Source organism: Natator depressus, chromosome 18 (genome assembly GCF_965152275.1).
Source record: "Natator depressus isolate rNatDep1 chromosome 18, rNatDep2.hap1, whole genome shotgun sequence".
Classification (NCBI taxonomy): domain Eukaryota; kingdom Metazoa; phylum Chordata; order Testudines; family Cheloniidae; genus Natator; species Natator depressus.
The window spans coordinates 7,021,136-7,039,389 of NC_134251.1; the positions used below are offsets into that span (position 1 = coordinate 7,021,136).

An 18,254-nucleotide genomic window follows, 5' to 3' on the forward strand; every position below is an offset into this window, starting at 1 on the left:
TGGAAGTGGGGTTGAAAACAGGGAGAAGAGAAAACTCTCATAAGCCTGCCAGATAGCTCACCCTGTAACGCAGAACCTCTTTCCATCAAACTAATGGGAAGCCCAAGAGGCTAAGACTGTCAGCTCTTTGGGGCAGGGACCGTCTTTTTGTTCTGTGTTTGCACAGCGCCTAGCACCATGGGGTCCTGTCCATGAGGGGGGCTCCTAAGCACTTCTACAACACAGGCATTGCTTTCCCTGCCCTCTACAGATGTTACTATGCTAGCCCCGCCATTTGGTGCACGAGCAGCAGTGCAGGTAAAGTGCAAAGGACATTTGTCCGATGTTTAACTATTCCGTGCCAATGACATACTGGGCTAACCCAGCAGGAAATAGGCACAAAACGGCCAAAGACATGTTGCCACAGGCTACAGTCAGCAGTGAACAAAAGGCCTGATCTGCAGTTTGGTGGCCTAGGAGGAATGAGTTGGTGGTCTCAGCTGAGTTTCTAGAAATCAGGAACAGTGCAAACATTTTGGTGGTTGGCACCCCTGCTAGTTTCAGCAAAGGCCAGGGATTGATTGGGCCAAGGAGACCGAGCTCTGATTGGAAGTGCTTCCTCTAGGTCAGAGGTTCTCAAACTGGCAGGTGAGCCCCTCTCGGGGTGGGGGGTACATCAGTGGGGGGGGGGGGGGATGAGATGCTTGGGGTGGGGGGAGGAAGGGGGGGAGAGACATGACAGACACCTTACTGCACACATTTTACCCACAGCCGTGAATAACTAGCAATGCTGATTTCTCCAGCCAATCAGGTCCTCAGAGGACGTGGTGCGCATAGAACAGTGTATGTACTTGTGTGGCACGAGAGGGAGGGGCGCACACAAATACAGACACAATGGGGGGGGGGGCATGATCAAACAAGTTTGAGAGCCACTGCTCTAAGTCATGAGAGGGGTGCAAGCAAGGAAGATTAACTTTGAAGGGTTTCCTATCAGTATGGCATCTTTTTCACAAGTAAATTCACTCAGGGGAGTAGAAGGGGGAAAATACTGAGTAGCACACATGCCCACTTCCAGGCTATCAACAGAGGCCTGTAAACCAAAGGGTGTACACAATGATGTTGTTTATTTAAACATTTACTCCAAGAAATATAAAAAAACCCCATGAAAATACAATTACAGCACTAACCCAGGAACCTTTCATTTCGTCTAAACCAAAAACTGCTCCAAGATCCTTTTTCTCCAACTCTCCTTCACTCTCCCAAGGTAAGAGCACGAAGAAGGCAGCTGGGGGAGAAGTTAATGAGGAACGTGAATAATGTTTAATTTCTAACTACCACAGGCAGGACTCTGTCTGCCTTGGGAGGTTCAGCCCCTTTTGGTTTGAATAATTTTTGGGTGAAGGTTACTTTAATTTTTTTTTTTTTTTAAATAGCTGAAACAGCTTATTCCTAGGTCAGACGGAGAGTCGGCACCTGGCCTCTGGCATGCAAACTCCCAACCCCAGAAAGGGTCCGTAAGAGTTGAGATTTCCAGTGCTGCAGACCAATATCTTGGGAACCGGTCACGGGCAAGTCAAACCTCTGTCCGCTCATGTCCTGCATCTGTTAGTGGGCTAGTAAGTGAGCCAAGGACACAGTCTGAGAGGAGATTTTTGTTCGGGAGTTTGGCATTACACCGAGAAGAGACACACAGGCCGCAACTGTAGCTCGGTGAAAAGGTTTTGGTGATGTGGGTGAAAAGGCTCAGGTGAGTTTGATTGTAGCACAACCTCTGGCCTGGATTTCAATTCTCAGGACAAATCTCTCTTACTTTCAGGCTGACTAATTTACAGTGTTCCATTTAAGACACTTGGGGGCCCATTGTCAGAAGCACTAAGTGCCTATGACAACAATTGATTTCAAATGGGAGCTCTGGGTGCCTAGTGCATCTGGGGAGAAAAAACAAAGCAAAAGAAATTCCAGGTGACTAAATTAGCCTCCCATAAACACAGGCACTGAAAATTAGTCAGATATTTTGGAAAAATCGCGGCCGCACTGCTTGAAGGTGGTTTATAACAACTGTACATGTAGGCACCTGGCTGAACAGGAGTTCAGTTCAGTTTCGTTAAACACTCAATGCTGCTCCATGCAGAATTAACCAGGTGCAGACACTGCAGCTGGCTACTGCTGTGGTCTGACATCGCAAGGGAAATCCCACTTTTCTGGAAATCCACCTGATCCAAAGTCTATGGAATCACAGAACTCAATAGAAAAAACTCCTATTAAATTTATCGGGCTTTCAAATGGGCCCTACATACCTGGCTGGAGGAGGGGGGGAAGACAGTTAAGATTGAGGCCACTGGATTTACTCAATACTGTAAATGGGAAAGGCTGACTAACGTTATTAAACTAGCAAAGCAAAGACTCAATTGAAGAACTTCTCCACCCAGCTGCTTTCCACGTTCAAGGAATTTTTTACTTTAAACACAATAAACAAAGTTTTTTGCAGAACTGCAGTGTACCAGGATGCTAGCAAACATTGCCTCTAGAGATCAGTGCAGCTTGCTAGGGTAACGAGAAAGGAAAAGCCATGCTCACATTTGTGTGGAGACAGAGCAGAGCACTCTGTTAAAAGGCACCTTTGTTTCTCCAGGACAGTGCAGAGTATTGGAATGGAAGAAACTTTTGGTGGGTATCTGATCGTAATCGAAAAATAATAAACCTCCAGACCGTCCAGGGCTGGGAGCTCTTTGCATCTCTCCGCCAGCAAAACCAATTTGGTTCAACAGCTGCTCAAGAGTCAAATCGAGGGCCAAGTCCCTGCTGGTGGAACTGCTGTCCATTTTCACCAGCAGAGTCTGGCCCAGCACCTGCTCCAACACCCAGTTTGGAGGAATTGGATGTGACTGTATAGACAGGGTTCATGGGTCAGCAGGAGGCAGTAATTTCCAAGGGGAGGAAGACAAAGGATCCCCTAACGAATGCCTGCAGAGAGCTGGTAAAAAAAACTGCAAATTTTTAGGGAAAAAGATGTTTATTGAAATTTCAGCGTTGAGGGGTTGTTTTCTGACTAATTCTAACCCCCCTACTGTCGGAGGCCCTGATCCTCCAAAGACTTACATACACGCTCAGCTATGCACTCAGAGCAGCCCACTGACTGCAGTGGGCCTCCTTATGTATAGTACGTATTAAGCAGGCAAATAAGACTTACTTGATCAAGGTTCATGTCTCACCGACCAAAGGGAGAGGCCTGGGCTGCAAAGTTCTGATCTAACCCTCCCATCCCCAACAAATTCAGCAGTGTTTGAATCCTGGGTTTTTATTTAGGCCCCATCTCTGAAGACTTCAGACTCTCAAAGAAAACATCAGCGAGGCAAATTGCTATGAGAACCTCACACAAAACGCAATTACCCTTGGAATCAACCTCACTTCGAATCAACTTCATTTACAATCAGCACTCAGGAGCACCACTCGTGACAGCCTTTTCATAAGTGACCACAGGTTTTGATGCCTGACTTGACATACCTAGGGCTTCATTTTTCAGCGTGGCTGAGCACCTGCCGATCCTGTTTTCAACTGGAGCTGTGAGTGCTCTGCTGAAAAATGAGCCCCAAGGTGTGTCAGATTTTGGGGTACCCATCTACCAAGGCACCAGGTGCTATATGAATGCGTTGACCTAGATTTTGTCTTGATGGAGGTTTTTAATCTGAATGGAAACAATTTAAATCGCACAAAAAGGTCAACGCTTATGAAACAGCCATGAAATAGGTGGCAGCCAGAGTCCCGCAGCTTAATCTACCAAGGGGTTACACAGCTGGATACCCGCTCCTTGGGGCTTATGTCAGACGCTCCTCACACAGAACAGAGACCAGCACATTCAAACTAGAGAGATGAAAATGTAAATTTGATTCTGGAGAGAGATCTCAGCAGTTGACTGCCTCAGTTCACCAAAGAGATGGCCCCATAGACACTCAGGGTAGATTTTCAAAGGCACACAGGGCTATTAGGGGTTTAACTTCCATTGAAAGGCAATGGGAATTGGGTGCTTACGGCCATTTGTGCCTCTCCAAATCTTCCCCCAAGCTCTTAGTGGCAACTGGGACTCTCCTCAATTCAAGGCAACAAGCGCCATGTGGCCCTTCTTATGCGTCAGCAGCTGTTCCACTGCTCACCAAAGTATGTGGGGTTTATATGCCAAAAGGTCCTGCCATTTTCATCGGAATAGGAACTCGTGAGCCAGGAGCAAATGTCAAACGTTTAAAAGAACTGAACACTTTGGAAATGATACAGTAACAGGTAGTTAAAACTGTGAATCGCTTATAAAATTGAACCTCGGAAAGGCTAACAAAAAGCTTCGGTCAGGTCTCAATGCCGGTCTGCAATCTCTTTCGGTCCCAGTGCACATTGGAAATGACAGCTGCCATGGCAGGGGGGCGCGGGGCCCTGGCCTTATCAGAGGGTGCGGGGGTTATATTCAGGCAGCTTCTTTAGTTTCTCTTTCTCCACTTCGCTTTCGTCCCTGGCTATCACCAAAGAATGGGCGTAGCCCATCGCCACCTGGGTAGACAGAACAAAGCATTTGCCACCCTAAAGATTATACTGGATTTCCATTGCTAATGAACTGCCGAGTTGGGAAGTCTAGTGGGTACAGCACTGGCCTGCGATTCAGGAGACTGGGTTCTAGTCCCGGCTCTGCTGTGTGACAGTGCCTCAGTTTCCCCAGGTATAAAATGGAGGTAGTGATACTGATCAGACTGTAAGGCACACGGAGTTCTACTGATGACAATTGCTATGTAAGAGCCAGGGAAACCACAAGTCTTTTTATGATCAGTGGTTTCTTATAACTCACCTTTGGAGGAACAATGTGCAAGGACTTGCAAAGCACACAATTGCTAGATTCCAAAGCCTGAAGGCACCATTGTGATCATCTATTTTGGGGAAGGTGGTCAGACTAGTCCCTAGGGCATATCTTTTAGAACAGCATCCAGTCTTGATTTAAACTACACCCCATCCCTACGTTCCTCTAACTCCTTGTGAGAGGTTTGCTGACACACCACATTCATTGCATCTATCATGGGCACCATGGCGACATGAATGATGGACACCATCTCCCTGCTTGGGTATCCGCATAAGGGATGGAGTAGGGAGTCTGGTCAATTTCTGTGCGGATTTAAAATGAATGGATTAATGAACATTAACAAGCGTCTACTCTACACCTACGGGGATTTTACTCCATTTTACAGCCCTCCTCCCCACTTGTTGTGCATACACATGGCACATACCCAACCCAGAAACAATCTGTTTGAGCCAGGTTTCTACTTGTGCAGTCCTCTCTGAGAGCAGCTATACACAGACGCCTTTCCATTACCTATGGAAAACAGACTCCCCTGCACTTCTCTCCACCTCCAGTTGCTGGTATATTGTGCATAGGACAATCCCGTTACCCAATATCCTGAGGTTAAACATGGATCTCACTGCCATGCTTCGAAGCATCAAAGCAGAGCATTATGAGGAACGGGATTATGAATAGGGCGCTGATTTTCAGAAGCATGAGATGTGAAATGAGCCTCTCAGGCTGTAATCCAGTCTGCTATGCTAACGGCTCATGTTTTTATTTGCTGTGTCTGCTCTCACCTGCTCTGGATAAATTCCATCTAGGGTTTTCACCTCTTGGGCTGCAGTAGAGGACTTGGGTTTATGGTCTCCATAGCCCTGTGAAGAGAAATGCAGAAGGGGACTTGTAAGATCAGAGGGTAAACCACAATCTAACCATTGTCCAAGAGGCTGGATTGTGTTATTTGGCCCATTCCCTTGGTTTGCACTGGCTTCTGGAGTAGCCCCATGGAATAACCAAAGGTACGGAGGTCAGCAGTTCTCCTAGGCAGGTTTAACTGCCTGCAAGGGCAGCAGACACACAGGAAGAACTAGCAATTACAAAAAAAATTTCCTGAAGACCAAGAGGAAAAAGGCTCTGGCTTCTAGTTTGTATTTTATAAAATCCTTGGGTTTTTTGTTGGTCCTACAAAAATGGTTTCTGCAGAGGAAAACAAAATGTTATCCCCAAAGCCAGCATGTGTGGGGGGTATTGATGCTGCGGCATGAGGAAAGGACACCTCACCAACAGCTCAGAATTATGTTATTTTCAGCTTCATTTGGAAAAGGGGTAGGCAGGCCAAAGAAACTTCGTTTTCCAAACTTCTAAGAGTAGCAGTCAAATGTGATGAGCAATGGGACTTTGATAAGGCAGCTAATCGATAGGTCAAGGGGAAAAAAAAAAAAAAAAAAAAAGGATCAGAACATCTAAATCAGTATGAAATAAAAAAGCCAATATGGTGGCTAAATCTTGAAACCACTGCAATGCACGCACAGAGAAATCCAGAGCCACAAGCAGTCTAGCTCTACCCCAGTCACTTGGGACACTGAGAATTCGAATCAAGAAGGCAGATATAAAGTTACCATACAAAAGTATAGCACGGGGGTGGCCAAATTTACTGGCCCCCCGAGCCACATACAACACTCTTCAGAAGTTTGAGAGCGGGGGCACACTGCCGGGAGTTGGGCATTCAACCCTGCTCCTGCTGCTGCTGAAGCCCCGAGCCCTGGCAGGTGCGCCCCACAGGGCTGAAGCCTCAAGACCCCCCTCCCCACTGGGCAGAAGCCCCTTCTGCACCACCCTGCTGCAAGGCAGAGGTCCTGAGCTTCCCCGCTCCCAGTCTGGTAGGTGAAAATGGGGGGGCTCCGGGAGCCGCACTTTAATGGTAAAAGAGCCGCATGTGGCTCGCAAGCTGCAATTCGGCCACCCCAGCATAGAGGAAGTAGTCAAACTATGATTTCCCTGGGAAAATGGTGCATATTAGATAGTTATGTCACACTACCCCAGCCCTCAAATAGCTCTTAAGGAATGAGATAGAAGGGCTGTTACACGGGCTCAAACAAGTGGTGAGATAAAACATTCGATAATTAGACACAAGAAGTGCAATAGGGTGAAGCCAATTGCCTTCTAGAGGTTGTTAGGCACAAGGCAACGCTGAGTGTTTCCAGCTATTTGGGAAGCCAGTTCTCACTGAGATACAGAACTCACTTGGGTTTATGAGTTAAGTGCACCCACGCATCCTTCTCCTCCCCTTCCCTCCTGCACAAGCTCCCTGCTTCCAGAAAAATTCACTTCGGAATATTTTGATAATTTTCTCTGGGAGAATACTCGGTGTAGTTGTGTGTGTAGGAATGAGCAGAAAGGTACGTTTCTGTGTAGCACTTCATCTCTGTGTAAATTACCTATTATTGCATCTTCCAGGCTAACTTTTCAACATGTGCTCCAGGAAAAATTTTTTCCCTTTAATAACTAAATTAAGGAGGACAGTGACCATTTAAAAATATAACACCCCACTAATTTAGCGATCACAGGATTACAGCAGTCCACTTGTAATGCTGTTTCTCCCCATCTCTTTGCTTGCAATCTTATCTTCTCTGGTACCAGACCAGCCTGGCTAGGGTTTCTGTGCAAGTCCACAGCTGCCTTCTTACCAGTTCACCGAAGGTCGGAGATGGGCCCCAGCTGATTGTGCTCTCATCTGCAGCCACTATAATACTGCTCTTCCTGAAACAGGTACACAGGCTGTTACTGCTACACAATCTGCCTTCACGCCCGCCCCCCGGCAGCCCCATTTTTTCGTTTCCCATGCCAACTGGCCGCTTGGTACCAGAAGAGAATTTCCCCAAGTATTTTTGGATGCTTTCTTCCTCAGATGCGAACTCTGGTCCAGCTGTTTTCTTAAGTGCTGCAAGGCCTGATCCAGCTGCAACTGGCTTGGGTGGGTGGATCTTTGTGGAGCCCCACTGAAGTCAGAGGCCCGCCTCAAAATGGAGCCCCATAACTATTCATTCCCGAACGCAGCGTTTCTCAAACGTGGCCACCAGCGGAGTTTTTGTGTGGCCACGACAGCCTCCCAAGCATTGGCAGAGATTGGGGTAAAGCAGCGCCCCCTCCCTGCACCGCCCAGCTATTGCTCCTGAATAGCGGTTACCAAGGGCAGCGAGAAGCACCGCCTTGGCGTTTGTGCTGGCACTGCCAGCGGGGATCAGCGCCCTGCACCACCCAGCCTCTTCGGAGGCTCTGGGCAGTGCCTCTGGAGATGCATGGGGCCAGTGTGCACAGCGCTGGAGGTGGCTCGTCAGTGGAAGAAACTATGGCATTCGGTCCCAAGAACAGTCCCCTGGGCAGCTACCCTGCTCCCACCCGGCTGGGACATGAGGAGTCTGCGACTCTGCAGGTGGCAGGTGAGTTCCTGACCCGCCTTCCCTGGGGCAGGCTCTCACTGAAGGGCACGGGAAGCAGGGATAGAGAGCCGGGTTTGTCAGAGCTGCCACCAGCAAGAGTTGGTGGCCTAAATTCGTTGAGAGAAGCCCTGTAACATACTCAAGATAAAAACCTTTAACAGAAAATCAAGGAGAGGTTGAACAAACATTAGGTCTTAAAGAGATTCCCTTCCCATGTCTACTAATACAATGCTCCCACTCAAACAGCAGTCAGAGATCAATGTTCATTTGAATGAACATCCACGTATCAGAAGTTGCTTGCTTTTTAGCAACAGAAGAACATGCAGGGGAATGCCTGGATCGAGAGAGTGGGGAAAGAAATCTTTAAGTCACAATGTAAAGATTTACTCTCAAAGTTTGTAGGGCCCTTAGAGGTCCCGTGCTAGGTTTCTTCATTGCAGCATAGTAAAATTAGTAACAGTATATTTACAGGGGGACTTTTCAAACAGATCCCGATGTTCCCCACTCTGAAGAGCTTGCAGTCACAGAGAAACAAGACAAAGATAGGTGTGGCGTGAGACAACAGGCCAGATAAGGGAGAGGGTGAAGAGGATAGGAGACCAAGGAGGAAGGATTCCTGGAGAAAGAGGGTTTTAAAGAGGTGAGGAGGAGATAGAATCATTCTATTTCTCACGGACCTCTAATCAAATGCTCATGCTGCTCACAAACCTCCCATTAATACAAGCAGAAGCATCCTCTAAGCAACCTAGAAACACTGAACAGCACCCCCTCTTCCACACACACACACAGGAGTGCTACAATCAGTGCTGGAGAATGGATGAGATTTTAAGAATACACTGACTAAAACCTGTTTAATGATCACTTGATTTGAAGATCTGCATGCAGTGTTGGAGCCTTGTTGGTCCCAGGATATTAGAGAGACCAGGTGGGAGAGGTCATATCTTTATAGAGCCAACTTCTGTTGGGAGAGAAGCTCTGTGTAGCTCCAAAGCTGGTCTCTCTCACCAACAGAAGATGGCCCAATAAAAGACATTACCTCACCCACCTGGTCTCTCAAAGATTTGACAGTTTCTCCCCCACGCTCAACTGACTGCAGCAACCATACAACCCCCCACGAAACCCATCGTCCCAACCCCACAGCAGGAACTGGAAGGTCAGACATCCCATGATGGGTTCTCCACCCTTCCTCATGAATCTAAACAAAGACGTCAGCTCCCTCCCAGCACAGGGCAAGGCAACAAGCCTTTTCTAGGAGGAGATAGTTGCACCCAGACATTCGTTTATCGTGGGCCATTTCCCTCCACCCTTGCTTTAACCAGGCCTCAGACCTCCCTTCCTTCTCTACTGCTATTAAGAATACTCACCCTATGTATCCAGCAGGTTTTCCCCTACCACAGGGTCAAAAAGCAAACAAACTCACTCAACACCACTACCTGGATCCACCAAGCAGAGCTGGACCCAAGCCCTGGATAATTGAATCAGATCTCTGTGTCTGTAAATATAACTAGTCAGGAAGAGCCATTTCATGGGGCCAGATTCACTGCTCCTACTATCAGCCCCTTCTGTCCTTGGATCTGCCAGCTAACAGCACTATTTCTATGATGTCATTCAGGCAAGCTGTGGGTAACGGTTCCCACCTCCTCATTTCTGGGGACAGGAGCGGTCACTTACCCACAGGCCAAGCTGCGGATTTTCCAGCCACAGAGGTCCTGCACAGCTTTGGGGTACATGGTTGACTCACGGGAGGTGTTTGTGGCTCCCCAGAAAAACAGGCCACCTGCAAAACAGAGCAAACAAACCAACCAACATCAGACTCCGAGATATTCTCGGACACAGAAATCCATTTGAAACGCACATGCACGGACGCTATAACACATGCTGGTCAATCGCTCCAGGTTTTGTTTTAAAGATACCGGGAAGATTCATAAGTGAGCTCTCCCTGAATGGAGACAAAGGCTGTCTATTGGAGCATGGCTCTCACAAGACAGACTTTGTGCGGAATGATGGCTTTGTGCCAAGGCCCATCTGCAAAGAAAGACGGGGCAACTGACCTGTTTCACTGACAGCAAAGGAGCAGGTGTAGCCAGCGTAGATCTGAGCTGCCCCACGGCCCGGGAAGTCAAAGAGCTTGACCAGCCGTGGCACCATCTCGTCCTTCTGCTCAGCATGGCCCAGCCGGCCGTAGCCACCAAAGCCCCAGGAGAACACACGCTTCTGGGAGTCTAAAACAAGCTGCAAAGGGACAGATGGTGACATGCAGTTGGGTTTAGACACAGGAAGATGTCTCCCCACCATGCAGCTATTTGCAGAATGGATTATTGGTTCTGCTCTACAGATCTTGGCAGACAACCAAATGCAGCTTATCAGAGGCATAAAGATAACCTATGGCGAATTCTACACTGCAGGGGCTAAAACCACTGAGATGATGCATTTAATACAAGGACATTCCACTATTTTCTCTGCCAACTATTCCATTCTTCCCCTCTTATCTTAATTGTTGTTAAGTCACATGTCTTCTCACTCCTCTCCTGGAGTAATAAAGCCAGAAGCAAAAAGGGCTAGGTGTCTAGACAGCTGGGTAATTCCGCCAATTTCATACTCCAATATTGATTAAACTGGAAAAAGAACAAACAAGCTGAGGACCCTGACACCTCCCCCAGGATTCCTGCTCAGAGCTTTTGTGCTGCTCTATACAGAGCTACTCAACAATGGGCCATAAAATCCCAGGGCTCTGCCTGGTGCATTTACACAACAATTAGAATTTAGCTGCCACCCAAGATGTGGCCTCCAGTACTAGAGGGGTTAAGTCGTGTGGCAGCTCCAGTCAGATAAAACGTCTCAGCAACAATAATTGCAAAAGACATTTATACTTCAGGCATCCTGTGGGTACACATGTATCTTTTCCTCCGTTATTTGCTTAACAAGTCCGTCTGTCTCTCAGCAAGCTATTACAGAGTGGATTTTCAGGTTTGGAGGGGGTTTATTATTTTTAATCTATGATTACGCATTTCAAACCACTAAATGGTAAGGATTCAAACTACTCAAATTGGATTAGGACACCTCCCACGCAAAGTAAAAATCATAATCTGATTACGCCAAGATTGGACTCAAACCCTAAGCAGGGCAGGGAGAAACAGAAGGTTTGTGCAAGCGACGGCCTATATTACAGATTAGCGTCAGCAGATTTAGCACATTTCCCATCCTTCCACTGTGTGAATTACCGATTCTAAGAAAAGGTGTCTGACTCCAACTATCCCTAGAGAAGTTTCAACATGCACCAAGACAAAGTTGTGATCAAACCTTTGTGCCATGGGCTAAAGCCTTGCAAATAGTCCACAGTCACAGGATTACAGCCTTAAGTCTGGAATGAACATACTTTTAGGGTAGGTCTGCACTTGGGATTCCTAGCTAGCACACCGAATGCAGAGCGTAGCTGAAGAATGTGCCAGCAGCCCTGAGCATGTGCCGATCAGAGACCACAGGCACATACTGGAGTACTGTGTCCCGTTTTGGGCCCCACACTACAAGAAGGATGTGGAAAAATTGGAAAGCGTCCAGCGGAGGGCAACAAAAATGATTAGGGGACTGGAACACATGACTTTTGAGGAGAGGCTGAGGGAACTGGGATTGTTTAGTCTGCGGAAGAGAAGAATGAGGGGGGATTTGATAGCTGCTTTCAACTACCTAAAAGGGGGTTCCAAAGAGAATGGATCTAGACTGTTCTCAGTGGGAGCAGATGACAGAACGAGGAGTAATGGTCTCAAGTTGCAGTGGGGGAGGTTTAGGTTGGATATTAAGAAAAACTTTTACACTCGGAGGGTGGTGAAACACTGGAATGCGTTACCTAGGGAGGTGGTGGAATCTCCTTCCTTAGATATTTTTAAGGTCAGGCTTGACCAAGCCCTGGCTGGGATGATTTAATTGGGGTTAGTCCTGCTTTGAGCAGGGGGTGGGACTAGATGACCTCCTGAGGTCCCTTCCAGCCCTGAGATTCTAGGACTCTATGGTACTCAGGGCAGCCAGCTGCCCTGCCGTCCGCACTGCTGCAACTACCTATGTTTAACGCCCCAGCGCAATCAATCCCAGCTATCAGGAGTAGGCCTCTTCAAGCTTGGAATAACACCCCATGCCCGAGTGTCGGCATGCCCTTAGATAGAGCTCATGGAAAGAAGTGAAGAGAAAGCACCGAAGGCTTTAACGCCTCGGAGGAGAATCCAGCAAGAACGAAAGTCATTTTTAGAGACTACGTAACTGCCAGTCACCGGGAGTGATTTAACCACATGTGGAAGGTACAGCGCATTGAGCGGGAACTCATCAAATCAATTTCTGTCAAATCCCAGCAGAATCCCAATGACTGAACACTGAGCAACGCTAGATAGGGAATCGGTTTCTTTGAGGAGCACTACTGCGGACAGTGCTTCAGACTGCCAGGTGAAATCCCAGCCTTACCGTGTGGTTAGCACCGCAGGCCACATCTCGCACGACCACGTTAGGGACAGGAAGGATCTGCCCATCTTTCGTCTTTTCGATGAAGATGGCAACGCGACGGGGCACCAGCTCACAGTCGTACTCTATCCTCTGAGCACGGGCGATGAACTTCCCATCGGAATTGTGTCCTGTTGTAGGGCAAAGACAGATGTGAAAAGGAACTCTGCGTGGCCGGTACCCTGGCCCACACCACTCAGTAACTCAGCAGGAACCCTCTTGAAGAGACATCCCATGACCCATGGGATAGGAGCACCACTCTAAGTTACTACACTCATCAGGGGAACGGTTTCTTTGCTAACCTTTGACTCCCTCTGAAAAGGGAGGTATGGAATACTTCTCACTACATACAGCCATTATTACATGTACTGCAGTAGCACCTAGGAGCCCTAGTCATGACCCGGGCCCCCACTGCGCTAAGCACAGTACAAACACAGAACAGAGCTCCCAAAAGCGCTTCCCCTCTCATTAAGGTGAAAGGAGGAGGAATTCCTTGCAGCTATTCCTGGAGCTTTTCCCATTTATAAAGGATTTCCACCTGATTTCCCCTACAGGCAATTTAATGCCATTTCCCATTTTGTCAGGAAACTGCACCTCCAGCACGTCATGGTATGTCTACACTGCGATAAAAAACCCACAGCACCAAGTCTCAGAGTCCAGGTCAACTGACTTGGGCTCAGATTTCAGAGTAACAGCCGTGTTAGTCTGTATTCGTAAAAAGAAAAAAGAAAAGGAGTACTTGTGGCACCTTAGAGACTAACCAGTTTATTTGAGCATGAGCTTTCGTGAGCTACAGCTCACTTCATAATCAGGGGTGGGCAAACTTTTTGGCCTGAGGGCCACACCTGGATATGGAAATTGTTTGGCAGGCCATGAATGCACATTAAATTGGGGGTTGGGGTGTGGGAGGGGGTGAGGGCTCCGGCGGGGGCTGCAGGCTCTGGGGTGGGGCTGGATATGAGGGGTTGGAGGTGCAAGACGGTGCTCTGCGCTGGGATAGAGGGGTTTGGAGGGTGGGAGGGGGATCAGGGCTGGGGTGCGGGAGGTGGTCAGGGATGCAGGCTCCGGGCGGCGGTTTCCTCAAGCAGCTCCTGGAAGCAGCGGCTTGTCCACTCTCCGGCTCCTATGCGGAGGTGCAGCCAGGCGGCTCTGTGCGCTGCCCTGTCTGCAGGCGCCGCCCCCGCAGCTCCCATTGGCCTCAGTTCCCAGCCAATGGGAGCTGCGGGGGCGGCGCTTGGGGCAGAGGCAGCATGTGGAGCCCCCTGGCTGCCCCTAGTGTAGGAGCCGGAGAGGGGACATGCTGCTGCTTCCGGGAGCCGCATGGAGCCACGGCACGCACAGAGCGGGGCAAGCGCCCGACCCCGCTCCCTGGCTGGAGCGCCGGAGTGGGGCAAGCCCAGGACCCCGCTACCTGGTGGGAGCTCGAGGGCCGGATTAAAACATCTGAAGAGCCGGATGCAGCCCCCAGGCTGTAGTTTGCCCACTCCTGGGCTAAACATTGTAGTGTAGACATTCAGGCTCAGGGTGCAGCCTGAGCTCTGAGACTCTTTCCCCACCCTGCTTGGGGCCTCAGAGCCTGGGATCCAGCCTGAGCATCTACACTGCAATTTTATAGCACCGGAAGCCAGAGTCAGCTAACCTGGGCCAGCCACCCGTCGTTTCCTGCAGAGCAGACATACTTGCAGACCCTTCAAGCCTGCTCAGGAAATCCTCACCACCCTCCAAGAAGATGCACCCCATGGCTGCATCAAAGCCTCTACTGCAGGAAAGCATGCACACCCCCTGCTCTGTAGATCACAGCTACTAGACATTAACCAGACAAAGTACAGCTCATGCATAATTTAACACGCTGCCTGGATGCACAGTGGCATATTGTCAGCGCCACAGAAACGACAGGCTGCACAGTCTAGCAATCCAAATGATGGGGGTTTATAGACACTCCAGGGGCAACGGCTTTCGTTGTGTTGTAACACCGCCGCCTTGCATTTCTCTCTCCCTTTCCATCAGGGGCTCTCCAAAGCACTTTACAAATATTGGCAAATTAAGCCTCACCACCCCCATGTGAGGCAGCGTAGAAGCACTCATTGTACACCTGGGGAAACTGAGGCATAGAAAGGAGAAGCATATTGGCCAATGTCATACAAACAGAGCAGAGAGAAGAGAAGCCAGATTGTAGGCTTTAAACACAAGGCTACCATCCCTTCTGGAAGGGGACTGAGATAAGATGTGCCTGGCCCCCCCCATTATTGTTTAGATTATATCAACATGCCAGTCTACAAAAAACTTGGTGGCTGTCTCAGGCTGGATTTTAAGTCAGCTGTCATTAAAACTAGATAGTCCTTTAAAAATAAACCACCATACCCAGCTGTCCATACTCAGGGCACCCAAAGGAATAGAGGTTTCCTTTGCAGTCCATGATCATGCTGAATTCAGCCCCACAGGCCATTTTGGTAATAGGTTGGCCGTTGTACATTATCTACAAAGGAAGCAGACAACAGTAGCATTTGGAAACAGATGAAACAGAGTGACTCAAGTGCCCCTTCTAGGCTGCCAGTGAGCACCGCCAGATTCACAGAGCAAATACATGGCTAGGCTTTCAAGGGGCACACAGTTGTTTTCTGACACACATGCAAATACCAGGCCCAACTTACCTAGGCAAATCAGGTATTTGCATGTACAGTGAAGCAGGACGTTTGCATACACCAAGTGGCTATGTTTAGTGTGTACCAATTTACACCCAAAATTGTGCAAACCTAACTGAAGAAACCTGGCCTGTCATTTGAATAACTGTCCCGATACTGGGGAAGAGGAAAAAGGGGGTTTGGGAAATGGTCAATTCGATAAGTAACCCACAGAAATATGAAGGGAGAAGGAGAAAACAGGAACTGAGGGTGTGACTACCCTGGAGTTGGGGGTGTAAGTTCTGGCTTGAGGAGACATCCCATGCTAGCGCTGATCAAGCCAGCATCTTAAAAACAGAAGTGCAGCCAGCTGGTGGGAGAGGCAAGCCGCCTCGAGTACAATCCCATCTGAGCTCCTAGGTACATTCTCCGGTGGCTAGGCTAGCCCCTCCCGCTGCTTGTGCCACGATGGCTACACTTGTATTTTAGCACTTCAGCTCCATCAGAGTTACAGTAGGTTATATCTACTCGAGCTGGAAATTGCACCGCCAGCTCCCGTGTAGACAGACTGTAAGCGTTTCTTAGGACAGCTCCTCGGGTAAACTTCCACTCTGCCCTCAGCTGGATGCTCTCTTCACTTACTTCATGCACTGGGGCAATATTTTGCTACCCTTTGGCTCTTACGTCTTCAGCCCAGACCCATAAGAGAATGGATCCCAGTGATTATAAGGCAGCAGCAGGCTCTGTTTAATCTCCAAGCCGAGGTGCGAAAGCTCTCCTCCCTGATCCATTTTGCTTTCCAAGACAAGAATGGGAATGGCTAAGAAACAGGTAATCTCCTCCATGTGCGACCAATTTGACCATTGCTTTGACTTTGTGATATGAAAATCTGAGAGCCTGTCTACCAAAAATTCAATTTATGGCGGTCCAAAAACTCACATGGGATGCTCTGAGTCCCTAGCCACACCAGGGACCAATCTAGCAGCTGAGCTGTTTGAACACTGGATTGCCTGGCCATTGAGGGGAAAACAACATTTTAAAACCATGTTTAAAAGTTACGGGAGGATCAAGATGATCACACTGGCCTCTTCTGGCTTTATATTTTATGTTCTAGACGACATAGGGAGCTAATCTAGAGCATGGCTTTAAAATGGTCTGGACCATCCACATTGGCCAGGTAAGCCATGTTAGCCAGTACCAATCTGACATCAGGTCTAAATTGACTCAGGTAACACTGTATAATCTTCAGTTTGGATAGGGCTTTTCCACTGGTCCAGCAAATAGCATCACATCATGTATTTTGTCTATTTATTTTCCAAGTCAGTAAATAACAAACAGAAGAAAATATAAGGCAGAATTTTTGTTCTGGATGAAGATTCCATGTCTCCCCCGACCTTCGCTCCTCCTATTGGAACCAAGTCCAAGCAATTTGGCTTTAAGGATCAATATGGCCCCAAAATGGTCACCAGTGCGGTAGCCAGGACGTGAGAAATTAAGGAACCTGTTGACTGAGAGGAAACCCAAAGAAGAGCGTTAGAAGTACCTGAGTGGGACTCGGAACTGCATCTGTCTGATTGCCGAGACCTAGCTGTCCCATCTTGTTCTCTCCAAATGCAAACACAGAGCCACTCTCTGGAACAAGAGGGAAACAAATGCAGGGGAAGGAGGAGGGGTGGCAGTTAAGGGAGAAGTTTAAACCTCCATGTTAATGCAGAGTTGCTGGAAAACCATTAACACAGAATGGAGATGGTCATTCCAATGCACCATGCTAAATTAAAGCATATTGCCCCAAGTGCCATAACAAACATTACGGTTGTCTACGGGGGGACACTCAAGAAAGTTATTTAAAATTCACACCTTTAGTGACTTTGAATGTGGATTAGCTAAATCGTATTAATTCCGAATAAGAGTGTCCACACGGGTTTAACATGGCCTTAATTTGGTTTGTCTTAATTCCCTTCTAAGGCCACTTTAATTTTGAATAAGAGCATCCACACAGCAGTTTAACAAATCCACTTTAAATTCACAGCTTTAGTTAATTTGGATTAACTTTCCTGGGTGCTTCTGTAGCATAGACGTATGTGGGAACTATACTGGCATAGCTTTGTGGCCATAGATATGCTGGCCTAACCCTATAGTGTAGACTCTGCCTACGCTGCCACACTGGGGTTTTCCTCCCATCAGTGTAGACACAACCTCCCTGAACAACAGCAGCTACATCCACAGAAGCATTCTTCCATCAACACAGCTACATCTACTGTGCGGATCAGGTCACCAAATTCTGTACACAGGGATGGATTTTTCACAGCCCTGATCTACGTACCTATGTCAGCCTAACTTTTAAGTGAAGGCCAGGCCCCCACATAGATAAGCTTTAAGCCATCCAGAATCTTAGGTCTCCACTAGAAAGGCTTCAGCAGTGCGGCTGAGTCACTGTAGCACGTAGACACTGACAACAGCGACGTAAGGGGCTGTTCGGTCACTGCAGCAAATCCACCTCTCCGCGGCAGTAGCTAGGCTGACGGAAGAACTATCGACCTAGCGGCATCTACACCGGGGCTAAAGTTGGCTTCATTACATGACACAGGGCATGAAACTTTTCTCAGCCTTGAGCAATGTACTTAAGCAGATGTAACTTTGTAGTACAGCCCAGCCCAGAGAAGGAATGTATCACAGTAAGAGAAATTAGCAACAAGGCGGCATAATCACCATTTTATAGCACTGCTATCGAGATAGTCATCTGCAGGAGGGGCCATGCACAGGCGGCCATGCCTTACGCTCTAAATAGCAAGACAAAGGGCTTGTTTACATTTCACTGTGGTATGAAACGTAGAGCACGCTCATATCGGTCACTCTAATTGCCCCGTGTAGACACCGCTGGCGTGAATTAAAAGGCACTAATGTAGTCCCACT

At 48.2% G+C, this 18,254-nt stretch overlaps 1 protein-coding gene across 1 annotated transcript in view; it reads right to left on the reverse strand.

Moving 5' to 3' along the window:
- Positions 1–1,062: 1,062 nt before the first annotated feature.
- Positions 1,063–18,254, reverse strand: part of RCC2 (regulator of chromosome condensation 2) — a 39,148-nt gene continuing 21,956 nt past the window's right edge. The window contains exons 7-14 of the mRNA XM_074934125.1: positions 16,885–16,973; positions 15,082–15,196; positions 12,685–12,851; positions 10,287–10,467; positions 9,907–10,012; positions 7,483–7,555; positions 5,593–5,670; positions 1,063–4,515 (exon numbers count right to left, since the gene is read on the reverse strand). Of these exons, the coding sequence (XP_074790226.1) occupies positions 4,411–4,515; positions 5,593–5,670; positions 7,483–7,555; positions 9,907–10,012; positions 10,287–10,467; positions 12,685–12,851; positions 15,082–15,196; positions 16,885–16,973 (914 nt within the window). The 3' untranslated portion in view covers positions 1,063–4,410. The remainder of the gene's footprint in view (positions 4,516–5,592; positions 5,671–7,482; positions 7,556–9,906; positions 10,013–10,286; positions 10,468–12,684; positions 12,852–15,081; positions 15,197–16,884; positions 16,974–18,254) is intronic.